Source organism: Mytilus edulis, chromosome 4 (genome assembly GCF_963676685.1).
Source record: "Mytilus edulis chromosome 4, xbMytEdul2.2, whole genome shotgun sequence".
NCBI classification, from domain to species: domain Eukaryota; kingdom Metazoa; phylum Mollusca; class Bivalvia; order Mytilida; family Mytilidae; genus Mytilus; species Mytilus edulis.
Genome location: NC_092347.1, coordinates 95,947,744 through 95,967,231, shown reverse-complemented (window position 1 = coordinate 95,967,231; position 19,488 = coordinate 95,947,744). Strand labels below are relative to the sequence as shown.

General features: G+C 32.9%; 1 protein-coding gene across 1 annotated transcript in view; it reads left to right on the top strand.

Annotated features, from left to right (window-relative positions):
* Nucleotides 1-3,213: 3,213 nt before the first annotated feature.
* LOC139521128 (CUB and sushi domain-containing protein 3-like) overlaps nucleotides 3,214-19,488 on the top strand; it is a 30,994-nt gene continuing 14,719 nt past the window's right edge. The window contains exons 1-5 of the mRNA XM_071314432.1: nucleotides 3,214-3,524; nucleotides 5,705-5,833; nucleotides 6,769-6,867; nucleotides 8,029-8,145; nucleotides 10,608-10,825. Of these exons, the coding sequence (XP_071170533.1) occupies nucleotides 3,218-3,524; nucleotides 5,705-5,833; nucleotides 6,769-6,867; nucleotides 8,029-8,145; nucleotides 10,608-10,825 (870 nt within the window). The 5' untranslated portion in view covers nucleotides 3,214-3,217. The remainder of the gene's footprint in view (nucleotides 3,525-5,704; nucleotides 5,834-6,768; nucleotides 6,868-8,028; nucleotides 8,146-10,607; nucleotides 10,826-19,488) is intronic.

Genomic DNA, 19,488 nt, shown 5'->3' with positions numbered 1-19,488 from the left:
AGATAATGGATTCCTGATCAGTATGATATAATAGACTTAAAACTTGTAAGCAAATAACAAATGTTATAATTATTAAACTGAAACCAAAATGAATAGCATGATCAATATTATAAAGTTTTTGAATTAACAAACTGGAAATCATCGATTCATAATAACTGTTTTTATTTGGTTTTTTATTTATTAACGTTGTTGTACGTCAGACGAGGTCATGCACTTTGTTGATTGACCTTAACCTTTGACAGTTGTCTCTTATTCAGAGAAGTAAATCATATTATCTATAAGAACCAAGAATCTTTCATAGCTAAAAAAGCAGAAAAAAGAATACGAAAAAGAGAATATATGTTTTTATAGTATAAAGAGAGGCCGAAGATGTAAAAAGGACATTGAAAAAAATATTTTTCCTTTTCCCAAAAAGGCATTTTATTTTTTGAAATGCATATTATATTATATTATGCTAATTGGTTTGAATTATTAGATCAGTATGCCGGAGTGTCTTATTGTCAACATATTTGTTGAATTTGAAGGTAGACTTTTTCAACAAATTGTCGGCATTCCTAAGGGAATGAACTGTGCGCCTCTGCTTGCCGACCTCTTTCTATTTTCATATGAGACGGAATTCCTTCAGACACTTGTCAAAAACAAGAAGATTAAAGAAGCCATATTATTTAATTTAACATTTTAAATTCAGGGGTAGGCAAAAGAACGTCTCGTCCTTTTTCTAAAAAAAATTCATCGGAAGGTACCAAGACCTTGTTGATAAATATCCTTATCAACTTCACAAATAATACATGATGATCTTAAAGTATAGATTCTTGATACTGACGTTGTTTATCATCTTAATAAGGTGTTATAGTATTATTTCATTTGTCTTTATGCAAATTACTTTACTATTTAGTGTGTTGTTTTTGGTGATATCCATTTGAAGTAGCTCAATGCATCACGTCATTATATTATTGTGCTATTGAAAATTTATGTATGTTTGTTTTTCATTTTTGCTCATGTGCTTTGTCTATTTGCTTTTTTGTGTTTCTTTGTTACCTATGTTGTTACTCTTTTCTTATACATCCCATGATTGTGTTATTGTTCTATGGTAAATTCTTGTATTCTTGTCTTTCATTTTGTCTATATACCTTTTTGTGTTTCTTTGTTACCTATGTCGTTACTCTGTACTTATACATCCTGTTATTGTGTTATTGTACGATGGTACATTTAGTTTGAATCTATAGCTATTAAGATAAAAATACAATGTTGAGATTTTTCCTATTATGTCTTTTTGTTTTGTTAACACATTGTTGTCAATGTAATAAAATTTGATGCGACTGTTATACAAGGTAGCCTGTATATATAGTGTATATATGTTTAAAGTGTTACAAGAAATTCTTGGTGTTCCTTAATGGAAGGATAGTACAAACAGAAGAAGATGAAGTGAGAGGTTTAGCTAGCTATAAATCCAGTTTAATCCACCAATTTCTACATAAGAAACTACCTGTTATAAGTGAGGAATATGCCAGTTGTTATCCATTCGTTTGATTTGTCCCCGCTTTTGATTATGTATTTTCCGTTTTGAATTTTCCTGGGCGTTTGGTATTTTTGTGATTTTACTTTTTCAATGGCAATTCATTGATTTTTATCTGAAAGCAAGATAGTGTCTTCATTTATTCTCTTATCAATTGACGTCAGAGAAAATAAGTAACTACATATTCAAAGTTGAGAACAATACATGTTACTAACATTGGCAGTTATCGGTGGTGGGGGCTCTCAAAACTTAGTAACCGACAAAAAAGTTCCACAAATAATAGACCTATAGTGGGACATGGTATTGACTAGGAAAATGTACAAAGAGTGGAAAAATGTCGTTGGACAAAAGAGAGTTCCTACTAAAAAATGTCCTATTATTTCAACTAAAATCGATATTTTTCAAAAAATTATTACTAAATAACTCTGCGAGCGACTTTTATAAATTAGATACAAAAAGATGCAGAAATGTCTGAAGTTTTATTGTTTATTTGGCCATGATATTGTTCATTCTTGTTTTTAATTTCTGACGCGGTGAACACAAAGAAAAATATTTCTTGAAAAGTTAGCTATGTATTCTAATCAAATTAAAATCGTAAAAATTTGAATTTGTGTTTAACCCATTAGATAACGAAAACGAACCTCACCAAAATTATGGCCAAATAAACAATAAAACTTCAGTCTTTCTGCATCTTATGGTGTCTATTTTATAAAAATCGCTCATAGATTTACTTGGTGACATTTTTTTTGAAAAATATTGATTTTAGTTGAAATAATAGGACATTTTTTCGAGTGGGAACTCACTTTTGTCCTATGACTGTATAGTGGAAATGATATTTGATTAGCATAAAGAACATATATTGGAACATAATATAAACTAGAAAAAAGACATATAGTTGAACAGGATATTGACATGAAGTGGAACATTGTAGGATAATATATATTGACTAGGGAAATGAACATATAGTGAAATGTGATATTAACCAGGAAAATGAACATATATCGTCGGATAATCAACATATAGCGGAACACGACATTGACCAGGATAATATACATATAGTGGAACCTGATATTGACTAGGAAAATGAGCATATAGTGAAATATGATATTGACTAGGACAATGGATAAATGGATAAATAGAGGAACACGATATTGACTACGATGATAAATGTAAAGAGGAACATGATATTGACTAGGATAATAAATGTATAGAGGAACATGATATTAACTAGGACAATGAACGTATAGTGAAACATGATATTGACTAATAGAATGAACGTATAGTGGTACATGATATTGACTAGGATAATGAACGTATAGTGGAAACTGTTATTGACTAGGAAAATGAAATAAACATATAGTGGAATATCCTTGACTAAAATGATGAATATGTTGGTAAACACGATGAACGTATAGTGGTACATGATATTGACTAGGATAATGGATACATTGTTGATCATGACGGTGTCTACGGAATGGACAGTTAGTAGAGCAGAATGTTGCATTGGACGTTTGACCATTTTTGCAACAGGATTTTGACACGTTTATTTGCCTGTTTTATTTTTATTTTCGAAGCTTTCAATAACATCCGTTCAGTTGATATTGGCTTAAACTGTTATTTTTTCTGTGTGTCGAAGTCCATTTGAAGTTGTCGATATTAGACATGTAACTTTTATTAATTTTTTCTTTTTATTCAGTTCGAATGGTTTTAGGGATTGCCCCACCATTCATTAGCTCCTGGAGAGCTGTTACAGCTAATGGAGACGCAAAAGAAGTTGAATTCACAGTACCACATGGTTTGAATGAATTGCCAATGAAAGTTGATGTCCAAGTACGAGTGGAATTTAATAATACGTACTTTTACTTCAATGCTTTGAATTCTGCACAGTCCGGAAGTCACAACAATGAATATGGCGGGATCGTGTACATGTTCAACGAGACTAATGTCAAAATAATTGCTCCTGGTCCGAGCAATTGTGGAACATGTAATGGTTATGTTGTATATCTAGGTATATTTTAATTTCAGTGACCTTTTAACAATTCTCATGGACTAGGTCCCAACTTTTCAAATTATTGTCAAAGATGGTTGTCCTTTTTTGAATTGTGTGGACTATAGTCCAAAAGGAGTAGGTCCGGTAAGGACCGATTTTGGCCTCAAATTTCAGGTTCATCTGACGAAAGATTTTGACCACTTTTTAAACACTTAAGTGTCTATTTCATTTGATTCAATTAGTTAATGTGAAAGATTTGTATCTGATTTAGTCATTAAAAACGATCCGATTCAAGCTCAAATATGAACAAGAGGCTGTCACAACGACAGCAAACCGGATTTATTAATATTTATTTGTGTCCTGGCAATATCACAAGAACCATAACTGATGAATGGTGAAAGTGAAAATTGTCAACATCAAATTTGACCTCCATTTTGTCATCAGTATCAACATATAAAAATTTGAAAAGCTTAGATTGAATGGTTCATGAGTAAATGCAACAACGTGAATGGAAACGCCATTTTACAACCTTTCAAGAACCATAACTCCTGAACGGTAAAAGTCAAAATCATCATTATTGAACTTGACCTCTATTTTGCCATCAGTAACAACATATAAAAATTTCAAAAGCTTTGGTTGAATGGTTCATGAGAAAATGCACGGACACGACTGGAAACACCATTTTTCAATCTTTCAAGAACCATAACTCCTAATCGGTAAAATTCAAAATCGTCTTTATTGAACTTAACCTCTATTTTGTCATCAGTAACAACATATTAAAATTTGGGAAGCTTTGGTAGAACAGTTCATGCGTAAATGCACGGACACGACTGGAAACTCCATTTTTCAATCTTTCAAGAACCATAACTCCTGAACGGTAAAAGTCAAAATCGTTATTATTAAACTTGACCTCCATTTTGTCATCAGTAACAACATATAAAAATTTCAAAAGCTTTGGTTAAATGGTTCATGAGAAAATGCATGGACACGACTGGAAACACCATTTTTCAATCTTTCAAGAACCATAACTCCTGAACGGTAAAAGTCAAAATCGTCTTTATTGAACTTGACCTCTATTTTGTCATAAGTAACAACATATTAAAATTTGGGAAGCTTTTGTAGAACAGTTCATGCGTAAATGCACGGACACAACTGGAAACTCCATTTTTCAATCTTTCAAGAACCATAACTCCTGAACGGTAAAAGTCAAAATCGTCATTATTAAACATGACCTCCATTTTGTCATCAGTAACAACATATTAAAATTTGGGAAGCTTTAGTAGAACAGTTCATGCGTAAATGCACGGACACAACTGGAAACTTCATTTTTCAATCTTTCAAGAACCATAACTCCTGAACGGTAAAAGTCAAAATCACCATTATTGAACTTGACCTTCATTTAGTTGTCAGTAACAACATATTAAAATTTTAAAAGCTTTGATTGAACGGTTCATGAGTTAATGCACGGACAACATTTGATTGCCGCCCGCCCGGCCGCCCGCCGTACATCCCCAAATCAATAACCGACAGTTTTGTCACAAAAATCCGGTTAAAAATCGACCAAATATGCCGAAAAATGTCACTTTTCAGATGGTTTTTGTCAAAAATGAAAATGGCCGCATCCGTGTTCATCCTCAACCTTTATATATGTTATGTATTATCATAAAATACAACTTGCATTTCAATATTAAGGATGAACACGAATGCGGCCACTTCCGTTTTACACGAAAACCATCTAAAATTTAACTAAAATGCTAGAATTGTGAAGATTTTAGTAATTTAGCATGACTTAATGGTGCTAGTACCCGATATATGTGCATTCTATTGTCAAAAACAACCCATATTTATGTAGCAGAAGCATTCTACTGTCCAATAAATAACTAAAAGTTTACATTTTAACAATTTTGTAAAACTGCTATATTTTGGGGCCAAAAAGGGGTCTTACTGGACTACTCCTTTGTTAGCCGTGCACTTAAAAGATACAATCCCTGACTTGGATGTTTGTCGACGATGTGTAATGTTAAAAATAGTTACATGGCATCTTTTATCAGTTTCAGGTAAACTTTATTTACGCCCGATTTAAACTTTGTATTCAATATACACTGAATTACACCGTTAGCATAGCGAGTATTTATCATACTAGTTATGTTATAATCAGTTGATTGAAAACAAGTTTTATGATTGAGTTTCTTCTGTAGGCGGTGCCGACCATTTAGGACCTCCGGAATTTCCAAGAACATTCAAGACTGGTCATATTCGTATTCGTGCCTGGAAAATGTGCACATTTGGAAAACCTTCTTTTTTAACCCGTATCGTGATAAACAACGGTAAGTATTGTTAAAAAAAGAAATGTGGGTATATGTCAATGAACTATCGATATACAAGTGAGAGGTTTAGCTAGCTATAAAACCAGGGTTAATCCAACATTTTCTACATAACGTCATAAGAAAGTGCATGTAACAAGTCAGGAATATGGCATTTGATATACATTCCGATTAACCTTTTTTGATATTACCCTGTTTATCTGCTTTCTGCCCAGAAACTGGTGACGTTTAACATTGTTTTTCAAATTCTGCAATCCCAATAGCCTTCTTTTGTTGGTGCCAAATTACTGCCATATACGAATTTGAATGAGGATAAAAAAATGAATATTTTAATTGACCTAGAATTGTTTTGCCCCTGCAGCAAATTATGGATGCTAACATTATTTTCGTTTTTCTTTACAAGTACTTTCAAAATCAATGTAACCGATTTGATGACGTCTGTGATCCTGGAATTTTGGAGGCTTATCTGATATCATTAAAACAACGTATTGCATTTGGAATGAATGCATTATTACCTCCATACAACATTAATTCATTGTTTGACACATTTATTCTAAAACCAGTTGGTGACATCCTGCCGCATTTTTTGCGCCTGTCCTAGCTTAGGAACCTTTTGACTTTTTTAGTCTTGTATGTTTTTAAAAATAAAAGTTTGTTCGTTTGAAGTTTAGTATCACGTACAATTAAACTGAACTGGAACACGTTTTTATTGAGGGGCCAGCTGAGGTCCACCTCAGGGTGCGGGTTATTCTAGCTACGTTAAAGACCAATTTGTGGCCTTCGACTGTTATCTGCTCTTTTTGTCGGGATGTTGTCTCTTTGACATATTCCCAATTTCCATTCTCAATTTTATTTGAAAGTATAAACCCAAGGACAAAATACGTAAAATCATTATGAGCCATATAGTTTCATCTTACACATAATTATCTACATTTCAGATATGAATACATTTGGAACGGTGCCTCATACTCTAAGTAAAATCGACTTACTTATTGTGCATGTGCAGTTACAAAATGGATACATCACTCATGCAGATGGTACTATTTTTTGTAGCATTTTACTCATTTAGGAGGGGTAATTTGTCCGACCAGAATTTTGAACAGGAATACTGATTTTTATAATTTTCGATGATTTAGTATTGTAACTTTTCAAATGAACAGGTATCATGGTTTACCTGAAATATCTAAAGAGGAAAGTTACGAAAAACAAATGTGACAGACATGAACTAACGACAATCACTGAAATGGCTCCTGACTTTGAACAGATACACATACAATGTGGCGAGGTTAACAATGTTTGTAGGCTACCAGGGACAGTGGTGTTACAGAACAAAATATGAACAAACAATAAAATTCATTTGAAAAGGGCTTAACTCATCAAATCGATAAAAAACAAAAATATATCTAATAAATTATAGACAGGACGTTGCAGGATACACCATAAAAAGACACACAGTACAGAATTAAGAGTACTCACAGTCTTTAACAGCTAGTTCAAAGACAATAGCAACTAGTCAAAACCGTGTATCTAAGACTAAAATATCAGTCAGTACATATTCAACATCAGATGGATTTAGTGTAAAGACAATAACCATCAGAGTATACATGACTTTGTGCAATTCCAGATATACCAAAATCAATGTTTATACCAATGAAACAATATTTAAAGAACAGTGTGGATTTGGAGACCTTTTTAGAAAACATTTATTTAAAAGATTGATAAGTTTACCCGGGTTGTATATCAATTCCTGTTTTTTTCCCATCCCAATAGGAAGAGGAATATCTTCGATCAGGTTTTGCACTCCGTGTAGTGGCTTGTGCTTGTAGTTTTTTTTTGTATATATTTCGGTTCTTGTCAGCGTCAAAGATCTTTCAATTGGATGCATGTTAGTATTGCTACATAGGTATTTGACGAGAGTCATTGATTAAGATACAACATTTAACCCGTATGTTTTTATTATTTTACATTCATCAAAAACTTTTTATGAATAAAACAAACAAATGAATATTAATGCATTATATGATAGTTATGTTTGTAATTAGACGAAGTTAAATTGCACACTGACCAAAACAAAAGTCAAAGCCAACGATATGTCTAAAAGAACTTTAAGATTATATAATAGTACAGTTTAACACATCTTTTCAGTTTATGCAATTTTCAAGCAGTAAAAAACAAAAAAACCAACAAATGTTTTTCAGGATCAGCATCGGTATTGACATCAGATCAGCCATTTGGAGGAATAATGTTTGCTTATGATAACAGACAAATAAGGTTTTGGTCGCCAAAGAAGGATACAGGTACCAGCAATGCAAACGGTAATTAGACAAACCTGTTAATTCTTGGTTTTATAGCAATTACTCTGGCTTTCTATCCATCTATTCTAGTGGTGGGTAATTAGACAAACCTATTAATTCTTGGTTTTATAGCAATATCCGTCTATTCTAGTGGTGGGTAATTAGACAAACCTGTTAATTCTTGGTTTTATAGCAATTACTCTGGCTTTCTATCCGTCTATTCTAGTGGTGGGTAATTAGACAAACCTGTTTATTCTTGGTTTTATAACAATTACTCTGGCTTTATATCCGTCTATTCTAGTGGTGGGTAATTAGACAAACCTGTTAATTCTTGGTTTTATAGCAATAACTCTGGCTTTCTATCCGTCTATTCTAGTGGTGGATATTATTGATACTTGTATGACTGACGTTATTTTAATTTACCACCAGCTATAGTATCAAACATATAGGTTGAAATGTGTACAAGGTCACAGTCACATTGAAGAAATGGTCGTGTTCAAGGTCACAGTCGCATTGAAATGTTCGTGTGCAAGGTCACAGTCACATTGAAATGTTCGTGTGCAAGGTCACAGTCATATTGAAATGTTCTAGCTAAGGTCACAGTGATATTGAATGTTCATGTTCAAGATCACAGTCACATTGAAATGTTCGTATGCAAGGTCACATTTACATTGAAATGTTCGTGTTCAAAGTCACAGTCACATTGAAATGTTCGTGTTTGTACTGGCCGGACCATGCAGGGAGTGTAACCAAGACTACTGGGTTTAATTAAAGATAAAACAATCAGGAGCTGACTTTTATTTCACTACCAATCCAAATGGTGAAAAACTAAAAATACAAATATAAATACAATTTTACAATGTGTTCAATGATAATCAAAGTCCATTAAAAATACGGATAAACAGTTCGTAGATATATAAAGCTGTTAAAGTTCTTTATAATTATAAATAGATGAATATTCTTGCGCACGTCGGGTTCTGTCTAGTCCAAATAATTATGACGTCTTGAAAGGCTATTATATTTTTTTTCTTTGACGCCTTACTTCGACAATAGTCCAAATAATTATGACGTCTTAAAAGGCTATTATATTTTTTTTCTTTGACGCCTTTCTTCGACAATAGTCCAAATAATTATGACGTCTTGAAAGGCTGTTATATTTTTTTTCTTTGACGCCTTACTTCGACGTTATAATGCTGAAGCCGCCATTTTCGGTTGGACTTTGAGAGCATATTTTGCTCTCAACTGTGAGACCCAATTTAGCCATCAAATTTTCATTGAAAGCTAAAACAAATTGCATATACAAAAATTCTTACCTTTTATGTGTTTGTTTGTGCAAAATATTTCTAATTAATCCTTACAGAAATAATAATATAAGTAACAATTCCATCCGAGGCGGGAACATGTCGACTGCATTTTTTAAAACGTTTATCTGATTTCTTTTTTGGAGATTATAAAATAATTTTTACACCAAACTGGGTAAAATTTGACAGACCCGAATTTCCGGAACTTTTGTTTTACATTATCCGGAAAATCAGGTCCGTCAAAATGTACCGAGTTTGGTTCAAAAATATATTTTATACTCCTAAAATGAAGCATCTTGAGGAGAAATCCGCTAAACGTTTTAATAAATTTAAAGCAGTAAATTCCCTCTTAAAGTCTAACTGAAAATATGAGTTTGGCGTTATGACGTCGAAGTAAGGCGTCAAAGAAAAAATATATAATAGCCTTTCAAGACGTCATAATTATTTGGACTAGGTTCTGTCTTGAATTAAATTGTGTTATCGCAGATACGTACAGTTTGAACAGTTAAATGTTCATAGTTTCTCTATAATATATGAAAATATATTAAAACAGTTCGTCGCTGATGTAAATACATAATTTGTAATGTTTTGAAAGTAACTCACGCTGTGGTTAGCCACGAATTGTTCCTTTGGACAACGTGTCCGCTGAATGTTCTTTGCAGTTGTGCACACGGCCTGCTGAGCAGTTTTCGTCATTAGAAGAGAGGGGAAAGTAACGCGGATTCCTACACTGTCCTTTATAAAACTCCTAAAACTGGCGCACATAAAGCGATGTACGCAATGAAACGTTAACAATATAAAATGATGATCACATGAAGAATAAATAATGAATGAGTTCCAGAACAGTGTTCAAGGTCACATTCCATTGAAATGTTCGCCTGCATGGTTACAGTCACATTGAAATGTTCGTATTCAAGGTCACAGTCACATTGAAATGTTCGTGTACAAGGTCACAGTCACATACTGTATGACTACATCACCATATTGAAATATACGAAGTCGTGTTCGACTCAACTTTTTAAACCATCAGACAACTGGTGTCGCAAAAGAGAAGGAACAATCTCATTGTTGTTTTTCTTCAAAATCATAGTATGGCATTAAAAAAAGCGAACGATTATATATAAATTCACGTACTAAATTGTTTTTCTCCTTATATTTGTACCATTTTTTTTAATTTTCCAGGTGCACCATTTTCTGCAGTTGAAGGATGGGGAATTACTGGAAACGTTTATAATGATTCGAGTGTTGTTGCGCAGATATTTGCTTTCAAGTTCACTGATCTTAAACGGAATCCATTCGCATATGGAACAGAACTTCTAAAGGGTCCAGGAACAACAGATTTATACAAGATTCTACCATCAAGTGATCCGGGGAGTGATGATATAATCAATTATTTAACAGTAAGTAATACCGAGGTAGTGAAATTGAGGTTTATACAAGATTCTACCATTGAGTGTTCCGGGGAGTGATGGTATAATCAATTATTTAACAGTAAGTAATACCGAGGTAGCGGAATTGAGGTTTATACAAGGCACTACCATTGAGTGCTCCAAGAAGTGATGGTATAATCAACTATTTAACAGTAAATAATACCGAGAAGTGAACTTGAGGTTTATACAAGGTTCTACCATTGAGTGCTCAAAGAAGTGATGGTACAATCAATTATTTAACAGAAAGTAATACCGGAAAGTTGAGGGTTTATTGACAAATTAGATGGATAAAATCATATTATTTCATGGTCTATCGATGAATAACATTCCGAGGTATAGATTCCTTTGAGGCAATGGGGCAACTGCCTCTCCAATTTGTGTCTATCAATGAATTAAATCGATGAAAAAAGGTAGATAACACAAAGAACGTGTATTATACACTATAGATAGGTGGTATGGTTTAAAACAATTGACTTCTTTATCCTTTAAGCGAACATTCCTCAAGTAACTGAAAGACACTGATAATCGGTTTTATTTCTTGAAATGACTACGGTAGATTTCTTGCTCTATAAGAAACGGATAATGTGACAAATGTGATTTAATCAATATGTCACAAATATATATATAAAAAAGTCCCTTGAAACTGGCATGATGCTTAATGTCAAGGAACAGTAAATCAGCAATGTCACAGATTACAGAAACATTTGGTATGCAACTCTGGCTCGATGTATTTCAACTGCAAATCGAAAAAATAATGCATTTATCTCATTTATCATTTGAAATATTACTGATTAAATTCTTACAAAATGGGTGAACATTTGTATAGAAAGCACATAAAATCGACGAAAGATCTTCTTAAATTTGTCTTAGAATTATCAAATTTCATATATTTTCTCCAAACATTTTTCATTCAAAAATTTCCCTTATAACGATGCAATATAACATATGTTACCGACTTCGTTTTTACGGTATACATCATTCAAAGTGATGTTCTTTGTGAAAAAAAAATCCAAGAAAACGTCGAAATAATCTCATTTACAAATCACCGTAAAACGTTGATTTTTGACATTTTCACCACCAACAAGTTTATTTATAGAAATTTATATCCCTACAACATATAGTTTTTTAAGAAAAATCATTGGAGTAGAATTAGAGATTTTACGATTTTAAGACAAATTTTAGAATGGTTTTCGCCGATTTTATGTGCTTTCTATACAAATATTCACCCATATTAAAATAACTTAATCTGCAATATTTTAGATAATAAGAGATATAAATGCATTATTTTTTTCTTTTCGATTTTCACTTGTAGTTGAACGAGACAAGGTTGTATGCCAAATTTAGAAAAAAATCTGCGACATAGCATTAGTGTTCCTTGAACTTAATTCATGTCTACTTTTAGTGGATTTGGTTTTTAACAGCACTTGGCATTTCCGTGGGAATCAACCGTTCTTCTTTTCCGTCGACATATTCCTTGATGCATAGTTCAACTAGTTACTAGAACACACCCGCGAAATCGCGGGCATTCAGAGCGTTGTTGAAATTATGCAAAGTGTTGTAGGAAGAATTTGTAACAGATTTAATGACTGGAGAATTTCAGTAAAAGTATAAAAATTCATAGGTAATAAGGGATAGGATTTTTTTTTATCCCTCCTTTATTTCCAAAATTCCCATTTATTTGTTTTCTATTAATTTCAATATGAACATACAATCAGTATATTATGAACATTCAAGTCAGGAGCCTGTAATTCTGTGGTTGTCGTTTGTTTATGTGTTACATATTTGTTTTTCGTTCATTTTTTGTACATAAATATAAGGCAGTTATTTTTTCTCGTTTGAATTGTTTTACATTGCATTTCGGGGCCTTTTATAGCTGACTATGCGGTATAGGCTTTGCTCATTGTTGAAGGCCGTACAGTGACCTATTGTTGTTAATTTCTGTGTCATGTTGGTCTCTTGTGGAGAGTTGTCTCGTTGGCAATTATACCACATCTTCTTCTTTTTTTATATCAATGAATTTTTGTAAAAGATTTAAAGAATGGAGAAATACAGAAAAGGTATCAAAAGTCATAGGTCTTTATTTTTCAAAAATTCCATTTTTTTAAACTTTTTTTTATTAATTTTAATAACACATAAATAATTTTAGCGGTTATCTGTAAATTATGAACATTCATTACTATAAATAAAGTATTTGCTTTTTACTTTCAATTCTCAGTTTACTAATCGATCCACGGCGGTCATTGATATATTATACAGACTCTCTCTATTTAATAAACTATGTGACCGCCGTGGATAGTAAACTTGAAAATGGTAACAGATAGAAAATACACTTTATTCGTAGTATATTATGTTCAAAGAATACAGAAAAATGCAAACCGGAAGTCTAATATGACTTAAAATTTCGCCCAATGACGGAAACAATATCCGGATGCCTTTTTTCTCGTTTTTCTCCCAAAATAACTTAATCTGAATAATCATATAAATGGATGACAAATGCGACTATACACTGTACATATAGGACACAAAGGCATGATGATTAATTTATTGTGGAAAGAAGAGAAGCGACACACAAAATGAGGTCTTCTCGTTTAATAGTATAGATATCCATCCATGCATCTTACAAACTTATAAAGTTACAAGTTTTAGTTGATCATAAACTTGAATATCATCAAATGTTAAGCCTCGGTCACACCTTAGCGGATAGCACGATCGGACGTCTAACGGATGAAAATAAAAGTTGTCCGTTGACAAAATTGTTATCCATTGGGAGTCCGTTGATGTACTGACCAAATAAAACGGACGTGTAACGGATGCATAAGGTAGCACTCCACAGTTAGGTGTGTAGTTTCGCATTTTGGCCCCTGTGGATTTTTCAAATATAAGAGCTAGTGTGCAATAAAATTCATTTTTGGATAGCTGAGTATTAAAATAGCCTTTGTATTGGGTTTATATGAACATCAAGATTATGTAATGTATGTAATATAGGCTGTTTTCTGTATGACAGTCCGTATTTGCATGTCCCTACCATACATTGGTCCGGCAATTATTGCAATGTTTTTTTCCAACTTTTTATCGCACGAACTTTGTGATTGGATTTTACGAAAAAATGAGGCGAAAGACACCCATTTTTTTTTTGATCATTAGGAAGATTTATGAAAACAGTTTCTAAAAAGGTATCACTCAAAGGCATTGAAATTCTAGTTTGATCAAAATTTTGGGGGGATATGTGACATGTCAACCCCCCTTTTTGCAATATTTTATGGTAAATAAATGCAGAATGTTGCCATGGATACACATAAAAGGAATTAATTTTCACTCTTTTAACTTTTGAAAATCAAATCTATGGAATATACTGATTACATACATATGCACATGTACAACACAAACAGTTAGATTAATGTATTAGAAATCCAGGAATAGGAGATGATAAAACATTTTGTGGCTCATTTTTAATTTTATTTTCTAACTGTGGAGTGCTACCTTATGGCACATCAGAAAGCACAGAAATGCACTTTTTAAGATAAAATTTACCACAAATCTTTAGTCTTTTATGTTCTTGATTTAGTTCTGAAGGTAAAAAATCTGCTAGGAATGCAATTTATGTTTATTTTATTGTTTACTGTCCTTAGCAACCAAATATACACATTTTGACACTTAGACATGTTGCGGTCTTAAATTTGTACTCAATTAGCTTCACCATTGTAACCAAAGAATGCGCTTTATATGATATCCTCAGAATGTATCGCTTTATATTTTTGAATGCGAATAAGTCAAATAAACATTTTTAGCAGGATTTTATATTATAATTTGGCATTAATTAAATTTAATGATGCCAGTACTGCTAGAAATTTATACCCTGCTTGAGAGCTTCTAAACCAAGGTTAGGTATGCTATTTACAGCAAAATTGACCTATAAGTGCTTTCAAATACCTAAAAATTGTACAATTTGTCCTCTTTGAAGGTAATTTTATGATTTTAAATAAGATAATGGGAAAAGTTTTAGAAATTTACCCCAAAAATGAGACAGAATTGAAGTTTTTCACTATGATCCAGCATTTATTTTTAAATCACTTTTTGTCGCGTTTCAACATCAACTGCTAACCTTCATAAAATCTTTATTACTGAACCAATTTTAAAAACTAAGGTACCATTTTCATCGTAACAGCCAGTAGAACACAGAAAATATAATAAAAATTGAGGCAGGAGGGGAAAAATTTCACCTTAAGGTAGCACTCCACAGTTAGGTGTGTAGTTTCGCATTTTGGCCCCTGTGGATTTTTCAAATATAAGAGCTAGTGTGCAATAAAATTCATTTTTGGATAGCTGAGTATTAAAATAGCCTTTGTATTGGGTTTATATGAACATCAAGATTATGTAATGTATGTAATATAGGCTGTTTTCTGTATGACAGTCCGTATTTGCATGTCCCTACCATACATTGGTCCGGCAATTATTGCAATGTTTTTTTCCAACTTTTTATCGCACGAACTTTGTGATTGGATTTTACGAAAAAATGAGGCGAAAGACACCCATTTTTTTTTTGATCATTAGGAAGATTTATGAAAACAGTTTCTAAAAAGGTATCACTCAAAGGCATTGAAATTCTAGTTTGATCAAAATTTTGGGGGGATATGTGACATGTCAACCCCCCTTTTTGCAATATTTTATGGTAAATAAATGCAGAATGTTGCCATGGATACACATAAAAGGAATTAATTTTCACTCTTTTAACTTTTGAAAATCAAATCTATGGAATATACTGATTACATACATATGCACATGTACAACACAAACAGTTAGATTAATGTATTAGAAATCCAGGAATAGGAGATGATAAAACATTTTGTGGCTCATTTTTAATTTTATTTTCTAACTGTGGAGTGCTACCTTACGGACACACACCGGATATGCAACGTACGAGATACGAACACGTACCGGACAGAACGGATGTCGAGCGTACATCCAACTCACGAGTACCGCATAAAACGGAAGCGTACCGGATAAAACGGATGAACATTATATACGGAAAAATCAAAGGCGACAATAATAATACATGTAAATCGCATAAATATTCAAAATGTTTCTGTGTAACTGGTTTTGGTTTGTTCTTTAAAATTCCGCCAAAGGGCAGTGTTTGGACTGAATAAGAACTGCTTGATTGTGTTGACGTGCATATACTCTAAGATCGATTATGAATAATAAGAATTCATGAACCTTAAGAAATCTGACATACCAATAATTGGCATTTCTGACGCGAAATTTTCAATTGGCATTTATCCGTTTCAGATCCGTTCATCATCCGTTTTATCCGTTATACGTCCGGTAGAAGTCAGTTTCTCATCCGTTCAACATCCGTTTTATCCGTTAAACGTCCGGTAGAAGTCTGTTGGTGAATTTATTTTCCAGGCCTCCAACGGATGTATTAACGGACACGTAACGGATACAAAACGGAAACGAAACGGACGAGTACCGTACAAAACGGACGCCTAACGGGCGTTCAACGGACATTTTATCCGTTGGACGTCCGTTCAAAGTTTTGAAGATGCTCAAAATTTTCCACCGGACAGAACGTCCGTCGACGACTAAAACGTACGCTTAACGGACATGCAACGAATATGGACGGACGTCTAACGAATAAGAACGGACGTCTTACGGACACGAACGGATTGAAAAACAGTTATCCGTTAGGCGTCTGTTCGAGCTATCCGGTAAGGTGTGACCGAGGCTTTATGGATTTAACCAAGATTGTGTTTGTTATTTTTGTGTTGACTATTCACTGTTGAGCTTTGAATATCGAGAATTAAATTTGAATACATAGTTTTATTCAAATGCGTTAAAGTATCTACTGTACATTAGAAAATACTATATTATTATTCTATGATAAAAATATGAAAATCTGGATTTCAAAAAGTATGCTACACGAGAATGAGAGAGAGAGATCAGAGGGAAATCCTGAAACTAAACATAAATGTAATAAAATTGAAATTGATGTAAAGGTATGCAAAATATTCTTTGCCAAATAAGATCAAATAATAATTTTATGATATTGATAAAGGCAACAGTAGTATACCGCTGTTTAAAAGTCATAAATCGATTGACAATGCGACAACTCTTCACACGACACCAATGTCACATAGATTGACAACTATGGGTCACTGTACTGTCTAAAGCGACAAATTGATAGAAAATGCACATGCATGCAATTTTTTTTTCTAGTATGTTTATACAATACAGTAAAATAGCGAAACTAGTTGAAATTAATAGAAACACAAAAAATAATAGAAATTTAAAAAAAAGGGGGGGGGGGGTAATTGAAATTGTTCTGTCCACAAGTATCTACGTGAAAGAGCTGTCGATATATTTCTTTATATTAATTGTCTCTGGAGGAGAGTTGACTCATTTGCAACGATACCACATCTTCTTACTTTTAGTGAATAATGTGTCCCTTGATGTAAGGAAAACAACATTCAATAGATATAAGAAGTGGTATGAGGGCCAATAAGACAACTCTTCATCCAAGTTGTAAAAGTAAACCATTAAAGGTCAAAGTACGTCATCAACAGGGAGCCGTGGCGCACACCGAACATCAAGCTATAAAGGGCCCCAAAAATGACTAGTGTAAAACATCAAATGGTAAAACCAACGTTCTTATCTATAAAAAACGAGAAACAATTATGAACCAAATCAACACACGATAAACACTAACCATCTGGTTCCTGACCTAGGACAAGTGCAAACAAATGTAGTGGGTTTAAACGTTTCAATAGGTACAAACCTTCACCTTTATCTGAAACAATAGTGTAACATCACAACATAGAAATACATACTGTAAAACAGTGGCTATTTGTCGGACTAAGCGGACAAATAGAGCTAGGTCTATTTGTCTGGTCATTGAAATGCCAATGTCACATGATGTGCGGACGGAAGCGCGTGTACTAGTATCTTTAGCAGCACCAGGAGGCCGCGTGTAATCCGATCACAGAGTTACTATAATTTGGGTCACGAATACAATAATTTGAACTTAAAACGAAGATATTATTTTATAAAAGGGACTAAAATACTAATTAAAATTACAAACTAAAATGACATTAATGGTCATTGAGCGGAGAACTAAATTTTGTTTCAAAATTCGACTAGTTTTAGCTGAATAAATGACGGAAAAGATTATCAAAGCAAGAGTAGTGGATAAAAGACTTTACAAAAGCATGCTTTACGTTAAAATGAAATTTAATTATATTCTGAAAATGAATCTTGCAAGTAGCCAGAGCAAGTGAAGGGGCCAAATGACACGCTTTTTGTAAGAGGTCGCATACAAGGGCTTACAAAAGAGGGGATATGAGATATAGTTTGTAAATAAAATGTGGCAAGACTATGGAATTTTAAGATAGCTCACTTAGTATCATGACATTAGAATCACGATTTATTATAAACAGTATGGCACTTTGTATAAATTAACTTTGAGTGTTTATTTTTTTATGTTTAAATGACACAATTTCAACTATTAGGGTTGGGGCTATAAAAGAGGGACGAAAGATACCAAAGGGACAGTCAAACTCATAAATCTAAAACAAACTGACAACGCCATGGCTAAAAATTAAAAACACAAACAGAAAAACAATAGTACACATGACACAACATAAAAAACTAAAGAATAAACAACACGAACCCACCAAAAACTATAACAGTTTAATGCCGTAAAAAATGCTTTTCAAATGTCCTTCTTTAATATACCATATTTTAAAGAAAATGATCATTCAACCGTATATATCAGATTATGAAATTTATTGCATGAGCTTGTGCCTTAAAGTAAAGATATTCTGGTGAAGGTAGGCTTTATATGAGTATAATATTTTCCTAAATCAACATTTTTTGAAGTTTTGAATAATTCTATATTTGTCGCTGGGCTTCCAAAATGTTTTATATTACTAGTTTTTCAAGAAAAAATATCTCACATACAGGCTTTCAAAATTTGGTCGAAATGTATGTGAACTTGAACATGTTTGTAAATGGCGGTAAAATAAAAGCTTTGACATGTCTTGACCCAAAAACCTAATTTATTTTTCAGAAATAAAGAAATGTATAATTATTTGATTCCCAAAGCCATTATACAACAGTTTTCAAGTTTACATACAACATTTTTGAAGCAAATTTTATTATTTACTGACATTGGTAATTTGGTAATATGTCTTATTCCAAATATTTTGATTTGTTAACTGTATGCTATTTTGGAATATCAAAGATTTCATCCCGCCAATACCATTTGTGTCAAAAAGTTGTTTTAGTCCAAAAAGTCATATACGACATTTTGGAAGCCCAGCGACGATATATTTAATGACTTTGTAATTAAAATTTACATTTAGCTTGCCATATGAGTATAAAATGGTCACAAATCATGCAAGACTTGGACTATTTTTTTACGTCCTGATCTAACAATTTCAACTACAAGTAACAAGATTGGGGACTAATTTAAGATTGCTAAAACATGCTTTTTAAATGTCCTTATATATAATATTCTCCTCCTAATGATTAAGTAGACACTAATACACGCAAACACACATACACATAAAGTGACATGCGCATTGCATTGGCCGGACAAATAGTCCAGGTACTATTATTCCGGCTAGCTATAAAAT